The sequence below is a fragment of the Mobula hypostoma genome, chromosome 1 (genome assembly GCF_963921235.1).
Source record: "Mobula hypostoma chromosome 1, sMobHyp1.1, whole genome shotgun sequence".
Classification (NCBI taxonomy): Eukaryota; Metazoa; Chordata; class Chondrichthyes; order Myliobatiformes; family Myliobatidae; genus Mobula; species Mobula hypostoma.
The window spans coordinates 109,503,817-109,523,862 of NC_086097.1; the positions used below are offsets into that span (position 1 = coordinate 109,503,817).

A 20,046-nucleotide genomic window follows, 5' to 3' on the forward strand; every position below is an offset into this window, starting at 1 on the left:
AGATATTTAGAGGGTATGGCCCAGGTCCGGGTCAGGATCCATTCAGCAGTCTTATCACAGCTGGAAAGAAGCTGTTCCCAAATCTGGCCGTATGAGTCTTCTACTTGCTGGAGCTTAGAAGAATGGCAGAGGATCCATTAAAACCTGTCGAATATTGAGAGGCCTATATAGAGTAGATGTGGAGAGGATATTCCCTATAGTGGGGGAGACTAGAACCAGAAACAGCATTAAAATACAAGGATATCCCTTCAGAACAGAGATGAGGAAGAATTTCTTTGGCCAAAGGGTGATGATTCTGTGGAATTCTTTGCTACATATGGCTGTGGAGGCCAAATCATTGGGCATATTTAAAGCAGGGGTTGATAGGTTCCTGATTAGTAGTGGTGTCAAAGATTATGGGAAGAAGGCGGGAGAATGGAGTTCAGAAGCATAACAAATCAGCTATGATAGAATGGCAGAACAGACCCGCTGGAGGGAGTGGCTGAGTTCTCCTCGTCTGTATTATGGTCTTACAGTTTGGTTTTCATGGCGTGGAGAAGGCTGAGGGGAGAAATGATAGAGATGTACCAAATTGATAGGGGTATAGATAGGACAGATAGGAGGGAAATTTTCTACAGCAGAGGAACTTGGAATGAAAGGGCATAGGTTTAGGATAAGTGGGTAAGAAGTACAGTATAGAGGGGATCTGTGAAAGCATTTTTTTGATTCATAAAGGGTGGTTTTAGTCTGGAACACCAGCTGGAGTGGGGATGGGGAAGGTACTCACAACATTTAAGAAATATCTAGAAACACTCTCACACCAACATGGCAAAGGAGGCTAAGGGCGAAGTGTTTGTAAATGGCAGTAATATTGACATGTATTCAATGTTTCTGTGCTGTATGATCCCACTGGTCTCTACATGTGAACATTGTATTTGCTAAAGGAAATATTTTATTAAAATGAAAACTGAATTACTTCTAAGTGTCCCGTTTTAAATTATCCAGGTCCTTTAATTGTATTTTATATGATAAAGATATACATCCAAGCGTGGTTTACAGTGTTTAATTCTGAGTAACAGCAACAATAGCAGCAGAGTACAACTCCAACAAATGGGAGCAAACTGCAGTAAATTCCACGTGAAGCTTGCCATAATAAATGATTAAAGTTGGCATTTTTAAAATATTTCATCAGTTTACATGTTTTAATAAAGCAATGCAGAATTGCGATTGGTGGAAGAGCTTGATTCAGAAATTGGGTTCAAAGTAGCTCACAAAACATGAGAAAATATGAGAAAAGTGCAGTCTCAGTAAAAAAGATTCTTTTTTCCTGTGCAATGTTCTCTTCAGATTCCTGTTGCATTGCTTTAATGAGTTGCTTCATTTAATAGAAATTTTCAAGATTTTGTGTTTGAATCTGCAATGAAGATATTAATAATTTAGAAATATTCTATTAGTAAATAAAACATAATTTACACCCACAAAGTCCATGTAGAAGATATTATTTCATACAATCAGATGGTGCACAGAAAGAAGACGTTGATGACATGAGTCACTATGGTAGCACGATCAGGGAAAATAAGGAAATGGAGCTGTAAATAAAGAAAAAGATCTCCACTTGAATGTAGAGATACAGGAGGAAAGTGTAAGGTTCATTTCCTGCAGCCAAACTTCAGGTCCCAGACTGGATTTAAATGGTAACCAATACAGCTGATCCAATATTCTCCCTTTCAAAGGACTCAGTAAGTCCAACTAGTTCCCATGAAAGTAAATTTGTTTAATAGATACTTCTCCAACAGGCTTGTATTATTATACAACAAGTATCAATTTGCCTCCAGTATCAGTTGTGAATACAGGTGTACATTTATAGCATTACGTACTCCTAGGCAAATTAAATAATGTGCTGAGTCATGTTTTACCATGCTTGGGGTGACGTCTATCTTCCTCCATTACTATTTTCAAGCGAATGCCACTTGTTTTTTGTGCACGGGAAAACTGGGGCCAGAAAGTCACTGAGACTATAAGACCATAAGATATAGGAACAGAAAGTCATTTGGCCCATTGACTTTGCGGCGCCATTTCAAAGAAAATGTAACAAAGTAGGACATATACAAAGAGCTTGACAGGTCAGAGGGATGGGTCTGTCAGGATCTGTGGTGATTTTAAACTCACCTTCAACCTAGTACTGAAAGTAGATCAATACCCTCTGCCCAGGATAGAGGATATCTTTGCAAACCTTTCAGAGGGGAAACACTTCAGCAAAATGGAATTAGCTGAGGCCTACCTACAGATAGAGATGGAAGAAGAGTCCAAAGTGTTTCTCACCATAAACGCTCGCAAAGGAGTTTAGCAATATAATAAGCTTTTGTTTGGAATGTCATCTGCACCTGCACGCTGGCAGGAAGCTACGGACCAGTGCTGCGAGGCTGCCTAGGAACTCAGTGATACTTGGATGACACCATTGTTACCAGTGAGGATGACAAGGACCACCTCCAAACTCTCGGACAGAGTTCAAATGATTATGGGTTCAGAGCACGACACAAGTGTGAATTCTTCAAACCAAGCATCACTTACTGCAGAAGCATTTACACAAGTGTACTGAGAAAATTCACGCAGTGGTGGATGCCCCAAGGCCAAGGACGTGTCACAGTTGTGGGTCTTTTAGAATTTGTCAATTACTATAACAGATTCTTGTCAAACCTGGCTGCTGTGCTCCACCCCTTGAATTCACTACTACAGTTCAGGAAAAATGGCAATGGATGAAGCAGTGTGAAGTGGCTTTCCAAAAGGCAAAGGAAATGGTGACATCAGCCACTGTATTCATACATTATAATCCGCATTACCCACTGATGTTTGTCTGTGATGCCTTGCCTTAAGGCATAGGTGCAGTCATGTCACATGTTATGAGTGATGGATGTAAATGCCCCTTAGCCTTTCCATCACATTCCCTTATCACTGCAGAGAAAAATTACGCAGGCCTTGATTCTGGTTTGGGGTGTAAAACATTTCAAGTAGTACTTGTATGAGAGAGAGTTTACCCTCATTACTGATTATCAACCAGTAGTGTCCATTTTCAATCCACAGAAGGGTGTTCCATGAGCAGCTAGAGCACTAATGCAGATTTGGGCTCCTTTTCTTCAATGATACAATTGCAAGATTGAATTCAAGAGGAGAATTAATCATAGAAATTCTAATGTGTTTTCCTGTTTACACTTGGAAAAATAAATACTCGAAAATTTTACAAAAGAGGACACTCCACTTGACATATTCTCCCAAATGCAAATCAAAAGTCTCCCTATTGTAACAGAGATATTCCAAAGGGAGATAGGAAAAAATATCCCACACTGTCTCAGGTTGGAATATAAAGCAGAAATTCCAGTTCCCCCACTTTTATCAGCGCCGGAATTAACTTGCCCTTGATGGGGGTTGCCTTATGTGGGGATTGAGAGTTGTTGTACCATCCAAGATGAGAGCTAAAGCGTTGGAGGAGCTACATGCTGGTCATCTGGAGTAATCAAAATGAAAGTGTTGGCTCAAAGCTTTGACTGGTGGCCTGGGATAGATCAGCAGATCAAGCAGCTTGCCATGCACTGTTTGGGATGCCAACACATCCAGAATATGCTAAAAGCAGCACCTCTCCATCCCTGGGAATGGCCTGAATTGCCCTGGCAAAGGATTCATGCGGATTTTGTCATTTTGGGCACGATTTTTTTGATAGTAGTGCATGCAGCTACAAAGTGGCCAGAATTGCTCCTAATATCTTCCACTACAGCCTGACACACTGTTGATGTGTTGAGAAACCTCTTCTCAAGGACTGGTTTTCCAGGACACCTAGTTGGTAAAAATGGACCCCAATTTTTGTGGAACAGTTTCAGTCATTCCTGAAAATGAATGGAATAAGACATATTACATATGTCCTATATCACCCAGCTATAAGTGGCTTGGTGGAAAGGTTTGTCCAGAGTCTAAAGAAAGCACTGTGAGCAATGTCAGCAGAACATACTACACTGATACTGAATCACAAGCTTGCTAATTTACTTCCTGCATTTTGCAATGCAGCACACCCCACAACCAGCTATGCTGTTCCTGGGTTGTCCCTTGCCCTCACACTTTCGAATCTCCTCAAACCCAATCTCAGAAGGAGTGTGCAGGACAGGCAGTTGAGAGAAATTGAGGGCTCCTCAAACATGGAGGTTTGATGTTTCACTCTGGACCAGCAGTCCTGGCAAAGAGTGAGTACAGAGGTGATCAAAAGTGGGTACTTGGATAGATTAAGGACAGAACTGGACCTACCCAGTGGAGGTGACACACTGAGCAGCTGAAGAGAGCGGAGTCAATCGTTACAGAAGAAAAATGTCCAGAGTCAACTCCTACAACCACCATGGAGGAAGCTCCAGAACGTGAGATTGTTTCACAGCCACAAGTCTCTCAGATTGAACCCCATTGTCAGGAAAGACATTTTCCCTCAAGATTAAGAAATCTTCCACGGTGATTATATATGCAGTATAGATGACTAGAGAGCAATATGTTACATACCTGTGTTGAAAAGCATTCTATAGTAAGTTAGCTAAGCAGGGAGGAGTGTTGTGTTTTTAATATTTCAGTAATGTCTGAGTAATATAAATATATTGTTTGATTAAGTTTTTTTTGTTTGTTGACATAATTCATTATGGGTTAGACAGTATGTAATATGTGTGTGAATGGCATTCGTCATTATACCATCACATCATATTTGCATGCCTCACGAAAGTAAAAACGAAGCAGACATATTTTCCTGGGCTCCCGTATTTTTCCTTCAATTAGTTTTGGAGTTATAAACCTTGACAACTTTCAGCCATAAAACCAAAAGCTGCATTAACCCAAAAATCTGAGAAATTTCATTAGCCAAAGGGTGGTGAATTTGTTGCCACAGGCAGCTGTGGAGGCCAAGTTGGTGGGTGTATTTAAGGCAGAGATTGATAGGTTCTTGATTGGACATGGCATCAAAGGTTACGGGGAGAAGGCTGGGAACTGGGGTTGAGGGGGAGAGAAAAAAAGATCAGCCATGATTGAATGGCGCCAGATGGCCTAATTCTGCTCCTATGTCTTATGGTCTAAAATCAAAGGTTCCCCACTTTGCCGGTTGACCTTTGCTCTGACTTCTCCAAAGTAGCAGTAAACAATTACGTGTTACATATGGCAGCCTGCAAAAATCCTGTAGCAAAGTTTCTGGAATTGAGGGCGTTCCAATTTTGAGAGCAGTTGAGGTATGCTAGACAAACTTCAAGAAGCAAACTAACACACCAATAATTGAAACCAATAATGCTGGGAAAACTGGCAGGTCAGGCGGTACCTGAGCAGAGAAAGAAATGTCAATGCTTCAAGTTGAAGATCACGTGCAAGTTTGCCTTCAACCCACACATCACCCTAGCTTTGGAATATACGTTTGCATTTTTCTGGTGGCTGATATTTCGTGCAGCTGCAACTTTCCATGACTGCACAATGACAATATCTTTATGATAAGCACAGTCAGGGTCAAGAAGGCTGATCCCTACCACCATCCCAAGAGCATTTAACTTTAACTGTTGATCAGCCTGCAACACTGACATTCTGTGAGTGACTGAAAAACTCTCAAACAACCATATTATATTCTCTCTGTGGCTGATTATCAGAGCTCATGCTTCATCAAGAATCGTGAAGGCAAGACTGAGTACTTTGTTATTCCAGGCTCTATTCAAATAACCATTCAACAGCAACACCTTACAATTGTGTACTAATTATATTTGTGCATACTATTAGTGTCTGTGTGCACGATCACTTACTCCTACACAACAAATATGGCCAAATATCTACGTAAAATCGGCTTCAGGACTCTCTACACTACCATCAATTGTGGATTCTGTGGCTCCTGTTCTAATAATTGGCAGGACTCTCTCTCCCCCAGGCTTTGTGCAAATAGACAAGATCTTGTTTGGCAACAGTCTGCTGCAGCTTATGCCAGTTATGCCCACTTTTTCTTTCTGTGAGGGAGAAATGTGCATTAGTGACTCTAAATGTACCTCAATCTCATGCATGCCAGGACTGAGCAGCTGTGAATACGTGTCAATTGTGAGATAGGGTGAAAAGGTTGGCGTAGGGTGCAAATCAATACAGTATAATTGTTAGGAGGCATTCAGGATAGTAGATGATATTGTTAGATGCCTATTGTTTTTGCATACTAAGGCTTGGCTTGTCAGGTTATTTTTATGAAAAATATATTTTGAATGAGAGCATTGCTAATCAGGCCGGTATTTATGACATAACTCCCATTGCCCTGAGCTGAATGGCTTACTGGAGTATTTCCATGACCATTTTAAGAAACAGACAGACTGCTGTGATGCCAGACTCGCACACAAGTCAGACCAGTAAGTATGACAGACTTCCTCCCACGAAACTCATCCATAAACCTGATATATCTTTCATGACAATCTGATAGTTTTGTGAACATCCCACTGAAATACTGACGATTGGAACCCAAATATTAATTGCAGAGTTGCAAACTGATTTCAGGTCCCAGGATTGTTAGAACTGAAGCCTTTGAGTTTTTGGTCCAATAACATAGTCACCCTGTGGGATTCACTAATGATTTTACTGACTTACATCACTGTTAAGTAATTTTTATAGCATGTTATTTACATCCTGAATAGCTCACTGCTGGCATTGATGCAGAGCAAACTCCTCCTCCATTAATCAACTCATCATTGTTGATTTGAGTGGCACCCCAGCCCCGGTAAACTGAAGCCCTCCTTCCACCTTCTCACATTGTTTACAAGGTGTTCAGAGCTACTTTCAAGCTAAACTGCACAAGCTTCAAGAAAGCTTCCTACCAATATTTGGAAACAACAAGCACTCCCCCTTTAAGAGATACAGCCATGACTTCAGCAAGTGTCACCCGGTTTTTGAAATTGCATCTTCTATAGAAAAGCTACTTGATAAATTCCACAAGAATTTACTGTGAGAGCAAGAATTTTAAATGCATCATGAATGCAGGTTAGTCTGTGCTTTGCAAATCCACTGCACACTTTCAGTGCTCTTCAACTTTCTAGCCTGAATTAGGAAATTGAATGGGAAAGTAGTCTACAAACTTTGTAAATGAAGAAGTGATTCTTTGATTCCTTGATTCTCATTCATAGAAACATACAAAACCTACAGCACTATACAGGCCCTTCGGCCCACAGAGTTGTGCTGATCATGTCCCTACCTTAGAAATTACTAGGCTTACCTATAGCCCTCTATTTAACTAAGCTCCCTGTACCTATCTAAAAGTCTCTTAAAAGACCCTATCGTATCCGCCTCCACCACCATTGCCGGCAGCCCATTCCATGCACCAAACTTACCCCTGACATCTCCTCTGTACCTACTCTCCAGCACCTTAAACCTGTGCCCTCTTGTGACAACCATTTCAGCCCTGGGAAAAAGCCTCTGACTATCCACACGATCAATGCCTCTCATTAAAAAACACCTCTGTCAGGTCACCTCTCATCCTCTGTCACTCCAAGGAGAAAAGGCTGAGTTCACTCAACCTATTCTGTGACGAAAGTACACATGGACTAAGATGTTGACTGTCCTGTGCTATCATCAGTGGGATCAACAGTTGATCTGCCATCTGTCTTCAGGAGAGAGATAAGTAAGACAATGGAGCAGCATTTGGAAATGTTAATGAAGAGACGAGAGAGATTAACGGAAGGAGACACCGGTCTGGGTATTGTCAAGACTGGTTTGCTTTGAACCTGAACTGTTTGAAGTGATGGACAGGCGATACCCCAACAGGAGGATAAAAAGGGACGGGTTCGCTAAGGCAAGAGACACCACCCGAGACATCACTCATGACACCACGAGGTATCGAGACCCTGGAAGCGGTGCGCCCCCACAAGTCAGTGGGAGTTTTGGAGGGCTGTTCACGAGACCAGCCATAGACGCACAGAGTGGAAAGATTCGGTCGGCAGGAACCTGGTGTGTGTGTCCACCCTTGCCTGGGTGCCGGGTTCACCGCAGAAGAACGATCGTATCTGAAAACGGAGGGGTCACAGTCGGTGACCTCAGAAGACATTACAAAGGGCTCGCCTGAAATCTAACTGCGAGAAATATCAAAGGTCTGTTGAATTCGATTTTGAATATCAGCATTCGCTCTTTCTCTCTCTCTCTCTCTCTTCAACAGACATACAACGATTGCTGCGAACTAAACTAAACTGAACTCTGTCACTTGTGATTGAACATTTTACCCCTAGACTGCGATAGAGCTTGATTGATCCTATTATCCTAGTTCTGTGTACATGTGTGTTCATTCAGTGCTAACCTGTTGCATTAATATCCTTACTATTAGAGCACTGTGTTGCTTATTTCTTTAATAAAACTTTCTTAGTTCCAGTAATCCAGACTCCAACTGAGTGATCCATTTCTGCTGGTTTGGCAACCCAGTTACGGGGTACGTAACAATTCTCATAAGGCATGCTCCCCAATCCAGGCAACATCCTTGTAAATCTCCTCTGCACCCTTTCTATGGCTTCCACATCCTTCCCGTAGTGAGGCGAGCAGAACTAGAAACAGTACTCCAACTGTGGTCTGAACAGGGTCCTATATAGCTGCAACATTAACTCTCGGCTCCTAAATTCAATTTCACGATTGATGAAGGCCAATACACTGTACACTTTCTTAACCACAGAATCAACCTGCACAGCTGCTTTGAGTGTCCTATGCACTCGGACCCCAAGATCCCTCTGACCCTCCACACTGCCAAGAGTCTTACCATTAATAATATATTCTGCCATCATATTTGACCTACCAAAATGAACCACTTCACACTTATCTGGGTTGAACTCCATCTGCCACTTCTCAGCCCAGTTTTGCAGCCTATCAATGTCCTGCTGTAACCTCTGACAGCCCTCCACACTATCCACAACACCTCCAACCTTTGTTTCATCAGCAAATTTACTAACCCATCCTCCACTTCCTCATCCAGATCATTTATAAAAATCACTAAGAGTGGGGGTCCCAGACCAGATCCCTGAGGCACACCACTGGTCACCGGCCTCCATGCACAATTTGAGCCGTTTACAACCACTCTTTGCCTTCTGTGGGCAAGCCAGTTCTGGATCCACAAAGCAATGTCCCCTTGGATCCCATGCCTCCTTACTTTCTCAATAAGCCTTGCATCGTGTGCGTTATCAAATGCCTTGCTGAAATCCATATACACTACATCTACTGCTCTTCCTTCATCAATGTGTTTAGTCACATCCTCAAAAAATTCAATCAGGCTCGTAAGGCATGACCTGCCCTTGACAAAGCCATGCTGACTATTCCTAATCATACTATGCCTCTCCAAATGGTCATAAATCCTGCCTCTCAGGATCTTCTCCATCAACTTACCAACCACTGAGGTAAGACTCACTGTTCTGTAATTTCCTGGGCTATCTCTACTCCCTTTCTTGAATAAAGGAACAACATCCACAACCCTCCAATCCTCCGGAACCTCTCCCACCCCCACTGATGATGCAAGGATCATCGCCAGATGCTCAGCAATCTCCTACCTCACCTCCGACAGTAGCCTGGGGTACATCTCATCTGGTCCTGGCGATTTATCCAAGTTGATGCTTTCCAAAAGGTCCAGCACATCCTCTTTCTTAATATCTACATGCTCAAGCTTTTCAGTCTGCTGCAAGTCATCACTACAATCACCAAGATCCTTTTCCACGGTGAATACTGAAGTATGGTATTCATTAAGTACCTCTGCTATTTCCTCTGGTTCCATACATACTTTCCCACTGTCACACTTGATAGGTCCTATTCTTTCATGTCTTATCCTCTTGCTCTTCACATACTTGTAAAATGCCTTGGGGTTTTCCTTAATCCTGCCCGCCAAGGCCTTCTCATGGCCCCTTCTGACTCTCCTAATTTCCTTCTTAAGCTCCTTCCTATTAGCCTTATAATCTTCTAGATCTCTAATATTACCTAGCTCTCTAAACCTTTTGTAAGCTTTTCTTTTCTTCTTGACTAGATTTATTACAGCCTTTGTACACCACAGTTCCTGTACTCTATCATAACTTCCCTGTCTCATTGGAACATACCTATGCAGAACTCCACACAAATATCCCCTGAATATTTGCCACATTTCTTCCATACCTTTCCTGAGAACATCTGTTTCCAATTTAAGCCTCCAGTTTCCTGCCTGATAGCCTCATAATTCCCTTAAACGCTTTTCTAACTTGTCTGTCCCTATCCCTCTCCAATGCTATTGTAAAGGAGATAGAATTATGATCACTGTCTCCAAAATGCTCTCCCGCTGAGAGATCTGACACCTCACCAGGTTCAATTCCCAATACCAAATCAAGTACAGCCTCTCCTCTTTGTAGGCTTATCTACATACTGTGTCAAGAAACCTTCCTGAACACACCTAACAAACTCCACCCCATCTAAACCCCTTACTCTAGGGAGATGCCAATCGATATTTGGGAAATTAAAATCTCCCATCACGACAACTCTATTATTATTACACCTTTCCAGGATCTGTTTCCCTATCTGCTCCTCAATATCCCTGTTACTATTGGGCGGCCTATAAAAAACACCCAGTAAAGTTACTGATCCCTTCTTGTTCCTAACCTCCACCCACAGAGACTCTGCAGACAATCCCTCTATGGCATCCACCTTTTCTGCAGTCATCTCTGATCAACAGTGTCATGCCCTCACCTCTTTTGCCTCCCTCCCTGTCCTTTCTGAAACATCTAAAACCTTGAAGTAACTATTCCTGTCCCTGAGCCATCCAAGTCTCTGTAATGGCCCCACATCATAGCTCCAAGTGCTGATCCACGCTCTAAGCTCATCCACTTTGTTTACAACATTCCTTGTGTTAAAATAGACACATCTCAAACCTTCGGTCTGAGTGCGTCCCTTCTCTATCACCTGCCTATCCTCCCTCTCACACTGTCTACAAGCCTTCTCTATTTGTGAGTCAACCTCTTCTTCCCCAGTCTCTTCAGTTTGGTTCCCACTCCCCAACAGTTCTAGTTTAAACTCTCCCCAGTAGCCTTAGCAAACCTCCCCGCCAGGATATTGGTCCCCCTGGGATTCAAATGCAACCCGTCCTTTTGTACAGGTCACCCCTGATCCAAAAGAGGTCCCAATGATCCAGAAATCTGAATCCCTGCCCCCCTGTCCATCCCTCAGCCACACATTTATCCCCCACCTCATTCTATTCCTATTCTCACTGTCACGTGGCACAGGTAAGATTATTACCTTTGCAGTCCTGTTTCTCAACTTCCTTCCTAACTCCCTGTAGTTTTTTTTCAGGACATCTTCCCTTTTCCTACCTATGTCATTGGTACCAATATGTATCACAACCTCTGGCTATTCTCCCTCCCACTGCAGGATATCTTGGATGCGATCTGAAACATCCCGGACCCTGGCACCTGGGAGGCAAACTACCATCCGAGTTTCTTTCCTGCGTCTACAGAATCGCCTGTCTGACCCCCTAACTATAGAGTCCCCTATCACTGCTGCCATTCTCTTCCTTTCCCTACCCTTCTGAGCCACAGGGCCAGACTCTGTGCCAGAGGCATGGCCACTGTCGCTTCTCCCAGGTAGGCCACCACCCCCCCAACAGTACTCAAACAGAAGTACTTATTGTTAAGGGGTACAGCCATAGGGGTACTCTCTAGTATCTGACTCTTCCCCTTCCCCCTCCTGACTGTGACCCACTTGTCTGTCCCCTGTGGCCCCGGTGTGACCACCTGGTTTTAACTCCTCTCTATCACCTCCTCGCTCTCCCTGACCAAGCGAAGGTCATCAAGCTGCATCTGCAGTTCCCTAACTCGTTCCCTCAGGAGCTGCAGCTCGACACACCTGGTTCAGATATGGCCATCAGGGTGGCTGGGAGACTTCAGGACCTCCCACATCTGACACTGAGCACAGAAAATTGGCCTCACTCTCATACTACTTTCTTTCCGCAATTAACACAGGTAAACCTACCTTGCTTCATCCTGTTACTGCCTAAGCCCATTGAGCCAAAGCCCTTTCACTCTGCTGCCTCTCACGCCGCTGCCCGCTCTAAATGCAGCCCACTAAATATGGTGGTCTTTTTAAACCTTTCATGCTCTACTGGCTTACGTCACGCGCCCGCGCAGTCTCGCCCTTCTTTTACCCCGAGTAGTAAAAAACTCCCTTCGCTCCAAAATATCAGCCATTCACTCGCAGCCTTCTCGCTCCGAATCATTTACAACTTAAATTTTACAAGAGAACAGGAATAAATTGCAACTTACCATCTGTGAAACATCTTTAGTTAGCATTTTCAGTCATGGTCACGCACCAATCTGAACTGTTGAAATGATTGTTTAATCTGAAATGGATATTTTGCTATTATTAAGCAGAAATATTTAACATTTCTGAGAAAATTTAACCAGAAAATTCATTTTAGCATGTGCATTTGTGAAATTGTTTTATAAACTGCATTGCTCATTTTGAACTTTGGCTTTGCAATGCATTGCTAGTCATTTCACTTTAAGCACCTGAGCTGTTTGTTATATCGCTCTGCATCGTGTCCATTGTATCATTTTAAATTGTTTCCGTGAAGAGGCTCTAAGTATAACTTCCTCCCTTTTATATTCCATGTGGTATTTCATGCTATTTTTTCCACAGCTTTTGTTGCGTTTGTTATTGAGGGATGGTGCAGAGCACAACAGGTCGCCAGCATGCAGGGTGCTCAACTCAACTTTGTTGATTACACGGCTTGTACAGCATGTGAACTCCTCCCTTGTTGGAATGGCTAACTGAGTGTCGTAGGAATAACACTATAACTACTACAACAGCTTTTAGTGTGTGAGAAAACTTTTCAAGAAGATGCTAATGGAAAAAAGCCTATGCTGCATCAGAGCTACCAATGTGACTTTGACCGTGGAATGATTGTTGGTGCCAGATGGGGTGGTTTTGAGTATCTGATCTCCGGGAATTTTACATTCAACAAACTCTAGAGTTTACAGAGAATGGTGCAAGAAACAAAAAAAAACGTCCAGCTTTGTGGGGGAAATTGCTGTGTTAGTGAGGGAGAATGGCCAGATAGGCCAGACTGGTTCAAGCTGACAAGAAGGTGTTACCACACATAACAACAGTGCTGTTCAGAAGAGCAACCCTGAACACACACTATGTTCAGCCTTGAAGTGGATGGGCTACAGCAGCAGAAGACCATGAACACACAGTCAGTGGACACTTTATTAGGTATAGGAGGTAACATAGAACATAGAATAGTACAGCACACTACAGGCCTTTTGGCCCACAATGTTATGCCACCTCTCAAACCCTGCCTCCCATATAAGCCCCCACCTTAAATTCCTCCATATACTTGTCTAGTAGTCTCTTAAATTTCACTAGCGTACCTGCCTCCACCACTGACTCAGGCAGTGCATTCCACGCACCAACTACTCTCTGAGTAAAAAACCTTCCTCTAATATCCCCCTTGAACTTCCCACCCCTTACCTTAAAGCCATGTCCTCTTGTATTGAGCAGTGCTGCCCTGGGGAAGAGGCGCTGGCTATCCACTCTATCTATTCCTCTTATTATCTTGTACACCTCTATCATATCTCCTCTCATCCTCCTTCTCTCCAAAGAGTAAAGCCTTAGGCTTCCTTAATCTCTGATCAGAATGCATACTCTCTAAACCAGGCAGCATCCTGGTAAATCTCCTCTGTACCCTTTCCAATGCTTCCACATCCTTCCTATAGTGAGGTGACCAGAACTGGACACAGTACTCCAAGTGTGGCCTAACCAGAGTTTTATAGAGCTGCATCATTACATCGCGACTCTTAAACTCTATCCCTCGACTTAGGAAAGCTAACACCCCATAAGCTTTCTTAACTACCCTATCTACCTGTCAGGCAACTTTCAGGGATCTGTGGACATGTACCCCCAGATCGCTCTGCTCCTCCACACTACCAAGTATCCTGCCATTTACTTTGTAACTAACGAAGTAGCTACTGGGTGTATGTTACAGAACAATGTAACATATAATAACGCTTCTTTCTCTCCACCATCAGATTTGTGAATGCTCCATCACCATTTTGCTCTCTTCTTGTACTTCTTGCTTACTTTTTTTGCTATATTGCTTATTGTCTCATAGCAGGATTTTATGTATTGAACTGCTGTCTCAAAACAACAAATTTCATGCCATATGGCAATGATAATAAACCTGGTTCTGATGTACAGCTTTTGAGAGGGCATTGGAGTGCTTGCAAATAGTGAAAAATTTGAAGGTAATTTATATTTAGTCATTACAAAGGACATATAGCAATCAAATAAATCATAGAAAGATCTAAAGAGTTTTTACCTGTCGTAGAATGGTTCTGAATTCCAGAGTTTCTTTTTGATGGTGTTTATTTTTGATTAATTCTGTATCTTTGACAGCTTCTGAACGGGCTTCAGGATCAGTTTGATTTGAAGTTGAAGTAGCTGCTGAACTGACCAGACTATGTCGTAACATGGAATACATTGAGAGACTTGTGCCTGGATTTGATTCCAGCTGATCGAAGTTGGTGACGGCTGCTGGCGCTGATGTCGTACAGACGGATGAAGGACAAAGCTGGCTATCTGATACCACATCCCCCGTTTGCTTCAGCACTTCCTGGTATGGGTTGACTGAAGACTGTTCATCCAATAAGCTTAGCAACCGCTGAAAGAAGGACCAGGTTTCACTGTTCCAGACCGTATCATAGAAACATAGAAACATAGAAACATAGAAAATAGGTGCAGGAGTAGGCCATTCGGCCCTTCGAGCCTGCACCGCCATTTATTATGATCATGGCTGATCATCCAACTCAGAACCCAGCCTTCCCTCCATACCCCGTGACCCCTGTAGCCACAAGGGCCATATCTAACTTCCTTTTAAACATAGCTAATGAACTGGCCTCAACAGTTTGCTGTGGCAGAGAATTCCACAGATTCACCACTCTCTGTGTGAAGAAGTTTTTCCTAACGTCGGTCCTAAAAGGCTTCCCCTCTATCCTCAAACTGTGACCCCTCGTTCTAGACCTCCCCAACATCGGGAACAATCTTCCCGCATCTAGCCTGTCCAATCCCTTTAGGATCTTATACGTTTCAATCAGATCCCCCCTCAATCTTCTAAATTCCAACGAGTACAAGCCCAGTTCATCCAGTCTTTCTTCATATGAAAGACCTGCCATCCCAGGAATCAATCTGGTGAACCTTCTTTGTACTCCCTCTATGGCAAGGATGTCTTTCCTCAGATTAGGGGACCAAAACTGCACACAATACTCCAGGTGTGGTCTCACCAAGGCCTTGTACAACTGCAGTAGTACCTCCCTGCTCCTGTACTCGAATCCTCTCGCTATAAATGCCAGCATACCGTTCGCCTTTTTCACCGCCTGCTGTACCTGCATGCCCACTTTCAATGACTGGTGTATAATGACACCCAGGTCTCGTTGCACCTCCCCTTTTCCTAATCGGCCACCATTCAGATAATAATCTGTTTTCCTATCATCACTGCTTTCCTCAAGTTATCAGAGTCAGAAATGACCACAAAGCAATTAAATACAAATACTTCAATGGTTATTGAAATTCAATAAAGATCTGATGAAAACAATATCTTACCAACACAGAATAGGTACAAGTAATTGAACAATACTCATTGTTAGCAAAGTTTCAGATGATGACAAGAGGGTGTACAGGAGCAAGATATATCAGTTAGTTGAGTGGTGTCACAGCAACAACCTGGCACTCAGTGTCAGCAAGACGAAAGAGCAAACAACAGGAATTCTGCAGTTGCTGGAAATTCAAGCAACACACATCAAAGTTGCTGGTGAACGCAGCAGGCCAAGCAGCATCTGTAGGAAGAGGTGCAGTCGACGTTTCAGGCCGAGACCCTTCGTCAGGACTAACTGAAGGAAGAGTTGGTAAGAGATTTGAAAGTGGGAGGGGGAGGGGGAGATCCAGAATGATAGGAGAAGACAGGAGGGGGAGGGATAGAGCCGAGAGCTGGACAGGTGATTGGCAAAAGGGATATGAGAGGATCATGGGACAGGAGGCTCAGGGAGAAGGAAAAGCGGGGGGGGGGGTTGGAAAACCCAGAGGATGGGCAAGGGGTATAGTCAGAGGACAGAGGGAGAAAAAGGAGAATGAGAGAAAGAATGTGTGTATAAAAATAAATAACAGATGGGGTACGAGGGGGAGGTGGGGTATTAGTGGAAGTTAGAGAAGTCGATGTTCATGCCATGAGGTTGGAGGCTATCCAGACGGAATATAAGGTGTTGTTCCTCCAACCTGAGTGTGGCTTCATCTTTACAGTAGAGGAGGCCGTGGATAGACATGTCAGAATGGGAATGGGATGTGGAATTAAAATGTGTGGCCACTGGGAGATCCTGCTTTCTCTGGTGGACAGAGCGTAGGTGTTCAGCAAAGCGGTCTCCCAGTCTGCGTCGGGTCACGCCAATATATAGAAGGCCACATCGGGAGCACCGTACGCAGTATATCACCCCAGCGGACTCACAGGTGAAGTGTTGCCTCACCTGGAAGGACTGTTTGGGGCCCTGAATGGTGGTAAGGGAGGAAGTGTAAGGGCATGTGTAGCACTTGTTCCGCTTACAAGGATAAGTGCCAGGAGGGAGATCAGTGGGGGTGGGATGGGGGGGACGAATGGACAAGGGAGTCACGTAGGGAGTGATCCCTGCGGAAAGCAGAGAGGTGGGGGGGGAGGGAAAGATGTGCTTAGTAGTGGGATCCCGTTGGAGGTGGCGGAAGTTACAGAGAATAATATGTTGGACCCGGAGGCTGGTGGGGTGGTAGGTGAGGACCAGGGGAACCCTATTCCTAGTGGGGTGGCAGGAGGATGGAGTGAGAGCAGATGTACGTGAAATGGGGGAGATGCGTTTGAGAGCAGAGTTGATAGTGGAGGAAGGGAAGCCACTTTCTTTAAAAAAGGAGGACATCTCCCTCGTCCTGGAATGAAAAGCCTCATCCTGAGAGCAGATGCGGCGGAGACGGAGGAATTGAGGGAAGGGGATGGCATTTTTGCAAGAGACAGGGTGAGAAGAGGAATAGTCCAGATAGCTGTGAGAGTCAGTAGGCTTATAGTAGACATCAGTGGATAAGCTGTCTCCAGAAACAGAGACAGAAAGATCTAGAAAGGGGAGGGAGGTGTCGGAAATGGACCAGGTAAACTTGAGGGCAGGGTGAAAGTTGGAGGCAAGGTTAATAAAGTCAACGAGCTCAGCATGCGAGCAGGAAGCAGTGCCAATGCAGTCAACGAGCTCAATTCCCTTTGCTAATCACCCTCCTGTCTTCTCCCATCATTTTGGATCTCCCCCTCCCCCTCCCACTTTCAAATCTCTTACTAACTCTTCCTTCAGTTAGTCCTGATGAAGGGTCTCGGCTTGAAACGTCGACGGTACCTCTTCCTAGAGATGCTGCCTGGCCTGCTGCGTTCACCAGCAACTTCGACGAAAGAGCTGATTGTTGACTTCAGGAGGGGTAAGATGAGAGAACACAAACCAATCCTCATAGAGGGATCAGAAGTAGAGAGAGTGAGCAGGTTCAAGTTTCTGGGTGTCAAGATCTCTGAGGATCTAACTTGGTCCCAACATATTGACACAGCTATTAAGAAGGCAGGATGGTGGTTATATTTCATTAGGAGTTTGAAGAGATTTGTTTTGTCAGCTGAAACACTCGAAAACTTCTATAGATGTACCATGAAGAGCATTCTGACAAGCTGCATTACTGTCTGGTATGAGGGGACTACAGCACAGGACTGAAAGAAGCTACAGAAAGTTATAAAATTAGCCAGCTCCAACTTGGGTACTGGCCTCCGTAATATCCAAGACATCTTCAAGGAGCCGTGCCTCAGAAAGGCGATGCCCATTATTAACAACCCCCATCACCCTCTTCCCATTGTTACCATCAGGAAGGAGGTACAGAAGCCTGAAGGCACACACTCAGTGATTCAGGAACAGCTTCTTCCCCTTTGCCATGAGATTTCTAAATGGACATTGAACCCACGAACACTATCTCACATTTTTTTTAAATTATTTCTGCTTTTGTACTATTTTTAATTAACAATTTAATATATATATATACTTACTGTAATTGATTTTTTTCTTTCAATGTTATCATGTATTGCATTGAACTGCTGCTGCTAAGTTAACAAATTTCACGACACATGATGGCAATAATAAACCTGATTCTGATTCTGAATGAAAATCAGTTGCATCTTGATTTAACATTTCTGAACTGCAACTCAAAATTAAAGCCTCGTCTCAAGTTACAATTATTTTCCGATATTTCAGAATGTGTGGTGCTGGGCTCTCCTTCCATTACACTGGAGAACAAAGATTTTGCTTCCTGGATACTTTTGGGTGTATCTTACAGGTTTTGGGCTGTTGATAATGAAAATCACCATGAAATTTCCCTATCACACAATATTTTTTAAAAAATCAATGATATTTGTTATTTTAATTCATAATTCAACTCAGAGTAACTGATGTCAAGATTAAGGAAGACATTTTTGTTGGTTAACATATCAATCAGGTCACTAATGGCAGACAATTCAATGAACTTCCTTAATCTTGACATCAGTTACTCTGAGTTGAATTTTTTCGAATGTGTTGCTTCCTCATACATCTTTGGTGGTTACAATACAATGCTTGAAGCTGAACACAAGTATAATTCCAGACTACAAGTATCACCTGGAATTATATTTGTGTTCAGCTTCAAGCATTGTATTGTAACCAGCAAAGATGTATGAGGAAGCAACACATTCGAAAAAATTTGCTGTCTCGTCTTATTATCTGGTGCTGAGGCACCTGTAACAGGTAGTGTGGTGAGGGTAAAGTAAGTATTTTTGTGTTTGTATTTTCCTGGTGCAATGAAAAAAAGTGCTTCTGCTGTGAGACTTCATGAAGTCCATAGTTAATGTTCTGAATAAGACTGTCACTAACTTGCTGTTTTGCTGGTGGGACAAGGAATACTGTGATTGTAATGAAGGATGAAACATATCAGATTTATTTATTTTGGGATAGTGCACGGTAACTGGCCCTTCCAGTCAATGAGTCCGCGCTGCCCAATTACACCTGTGTGTTTAATTATCCCACTTACCCGTACATCTTTGGACTGTGGGAGGAAACTGGAGTACCCGGAGGAAACCCGGAGAACATACAAACTCTTTGCAGACAGCTGTGGAGCTGAAACCAGGTCGCTAGTTCTGAAACAGTGTTATGCTAACTGCTATGCCACTGTGCCATATAACATACCTTTGGGAATCTACACTACTTGCAACACAAATTGCTTTTAAGAAATTAGGCAGTTACGTTCAAATACACGGCCCAAAGGAGAGCAACAGAACTAGTAAGAACACGATTAGTAAGTCCTGTAATTTAAAGAAAGATAGTGCAAATAGTTTTACCTAACATCCTACTTACTGTTTTCATTGCTTCTCTAAATTGTCGAGCCCGATCCTCAAGAAGAACCTCTAATTCTTTGACCTCTTCACGCACTGCCTGGTGTAACTTCTGTAGCCATCTCACATCCTCTCTGTCAGAAGACAGTGATTAATTAAATAACCCTTGACTGATACTCAAGCACAACATTTATTGGAAAAGAATGTATCAAATGAACTATCAATATTCATCCTGACAATGAATAGATATCTGGATATCCTCAAAGGGCTGGTGAACTTCAGACAGCTTTGGGTCAATCATATAATCAAGAACATCAAGTTCACTTGAAGATTATGAGTGAATTAATTGGGTTTCAGCCCTTGAAGTTTGTAAAGAGGATGGTAGCTAATAGCATTTAGTTTTACTGTAATTGGATTTGGTTTTGCTTCTCTGGGCTGCAAACTCAGTAAAACAAAACTTCACGAGTAAAAATATCTATCAGATGAACTTCTAGATGTGTATACCTCCAATACCGGAAACTTAGTATGTTATCAAAGACTCAAGCAAACTTCTACAGGTGTACCGTGGAGAGCATTCAGACTGGCTGCACCTCTGCCTGGGATGGAGTACAGCTGCAGGATGGAAAGAGGCTGCAGAGTGTTATTGACTTCACCACGGGCACAATCCT

At 43.2% G+C, this 20,046-nt stretch overlaps 1 protein-coding gene across 2 annotated transcripts in view; it reads right to left on the reverse strand.

The window, feature by feature from the left end:
* Nucleotides 1–1,033: 1,033 nt before the first annotated feature.
* itprid1 (ITPR interacting domain containing 1) overlaps nucleotides 1,034–20,046 on the reverse strand; it is a 163,385-nt gene continuing 144,372 nt past the window's right edge. For both annotated transcript variants that reach the window (XM_063034430.1, XM_063034350.1), the window contains 4 exons: nucleotides 19,401–19,512; nucleotides 14,303–14,644; nucleotides 12,246–12,322; nucleotides 1,034–1,393 (listed from right to left, as the gene is read on the reverse strand). In XM_063034430.1, coding sequence (XP_062890500.1) covers nucleotides 12,275–12,322; nucleotides 14,303–14,644; nucleotides 19,401–19,512 — 502 coding nt within the window. In that variant the 3' untranslated portion in view covers nucleotides 1,034–1,393; nucleotides 12,246–12,274. The remainder of the gene's footprint in view (nucleotides 1,394–12,245; nucleotides 12,323–14,302; nucleotides 14,645–19,400; nucleotides 19,513–20,046) is intronic.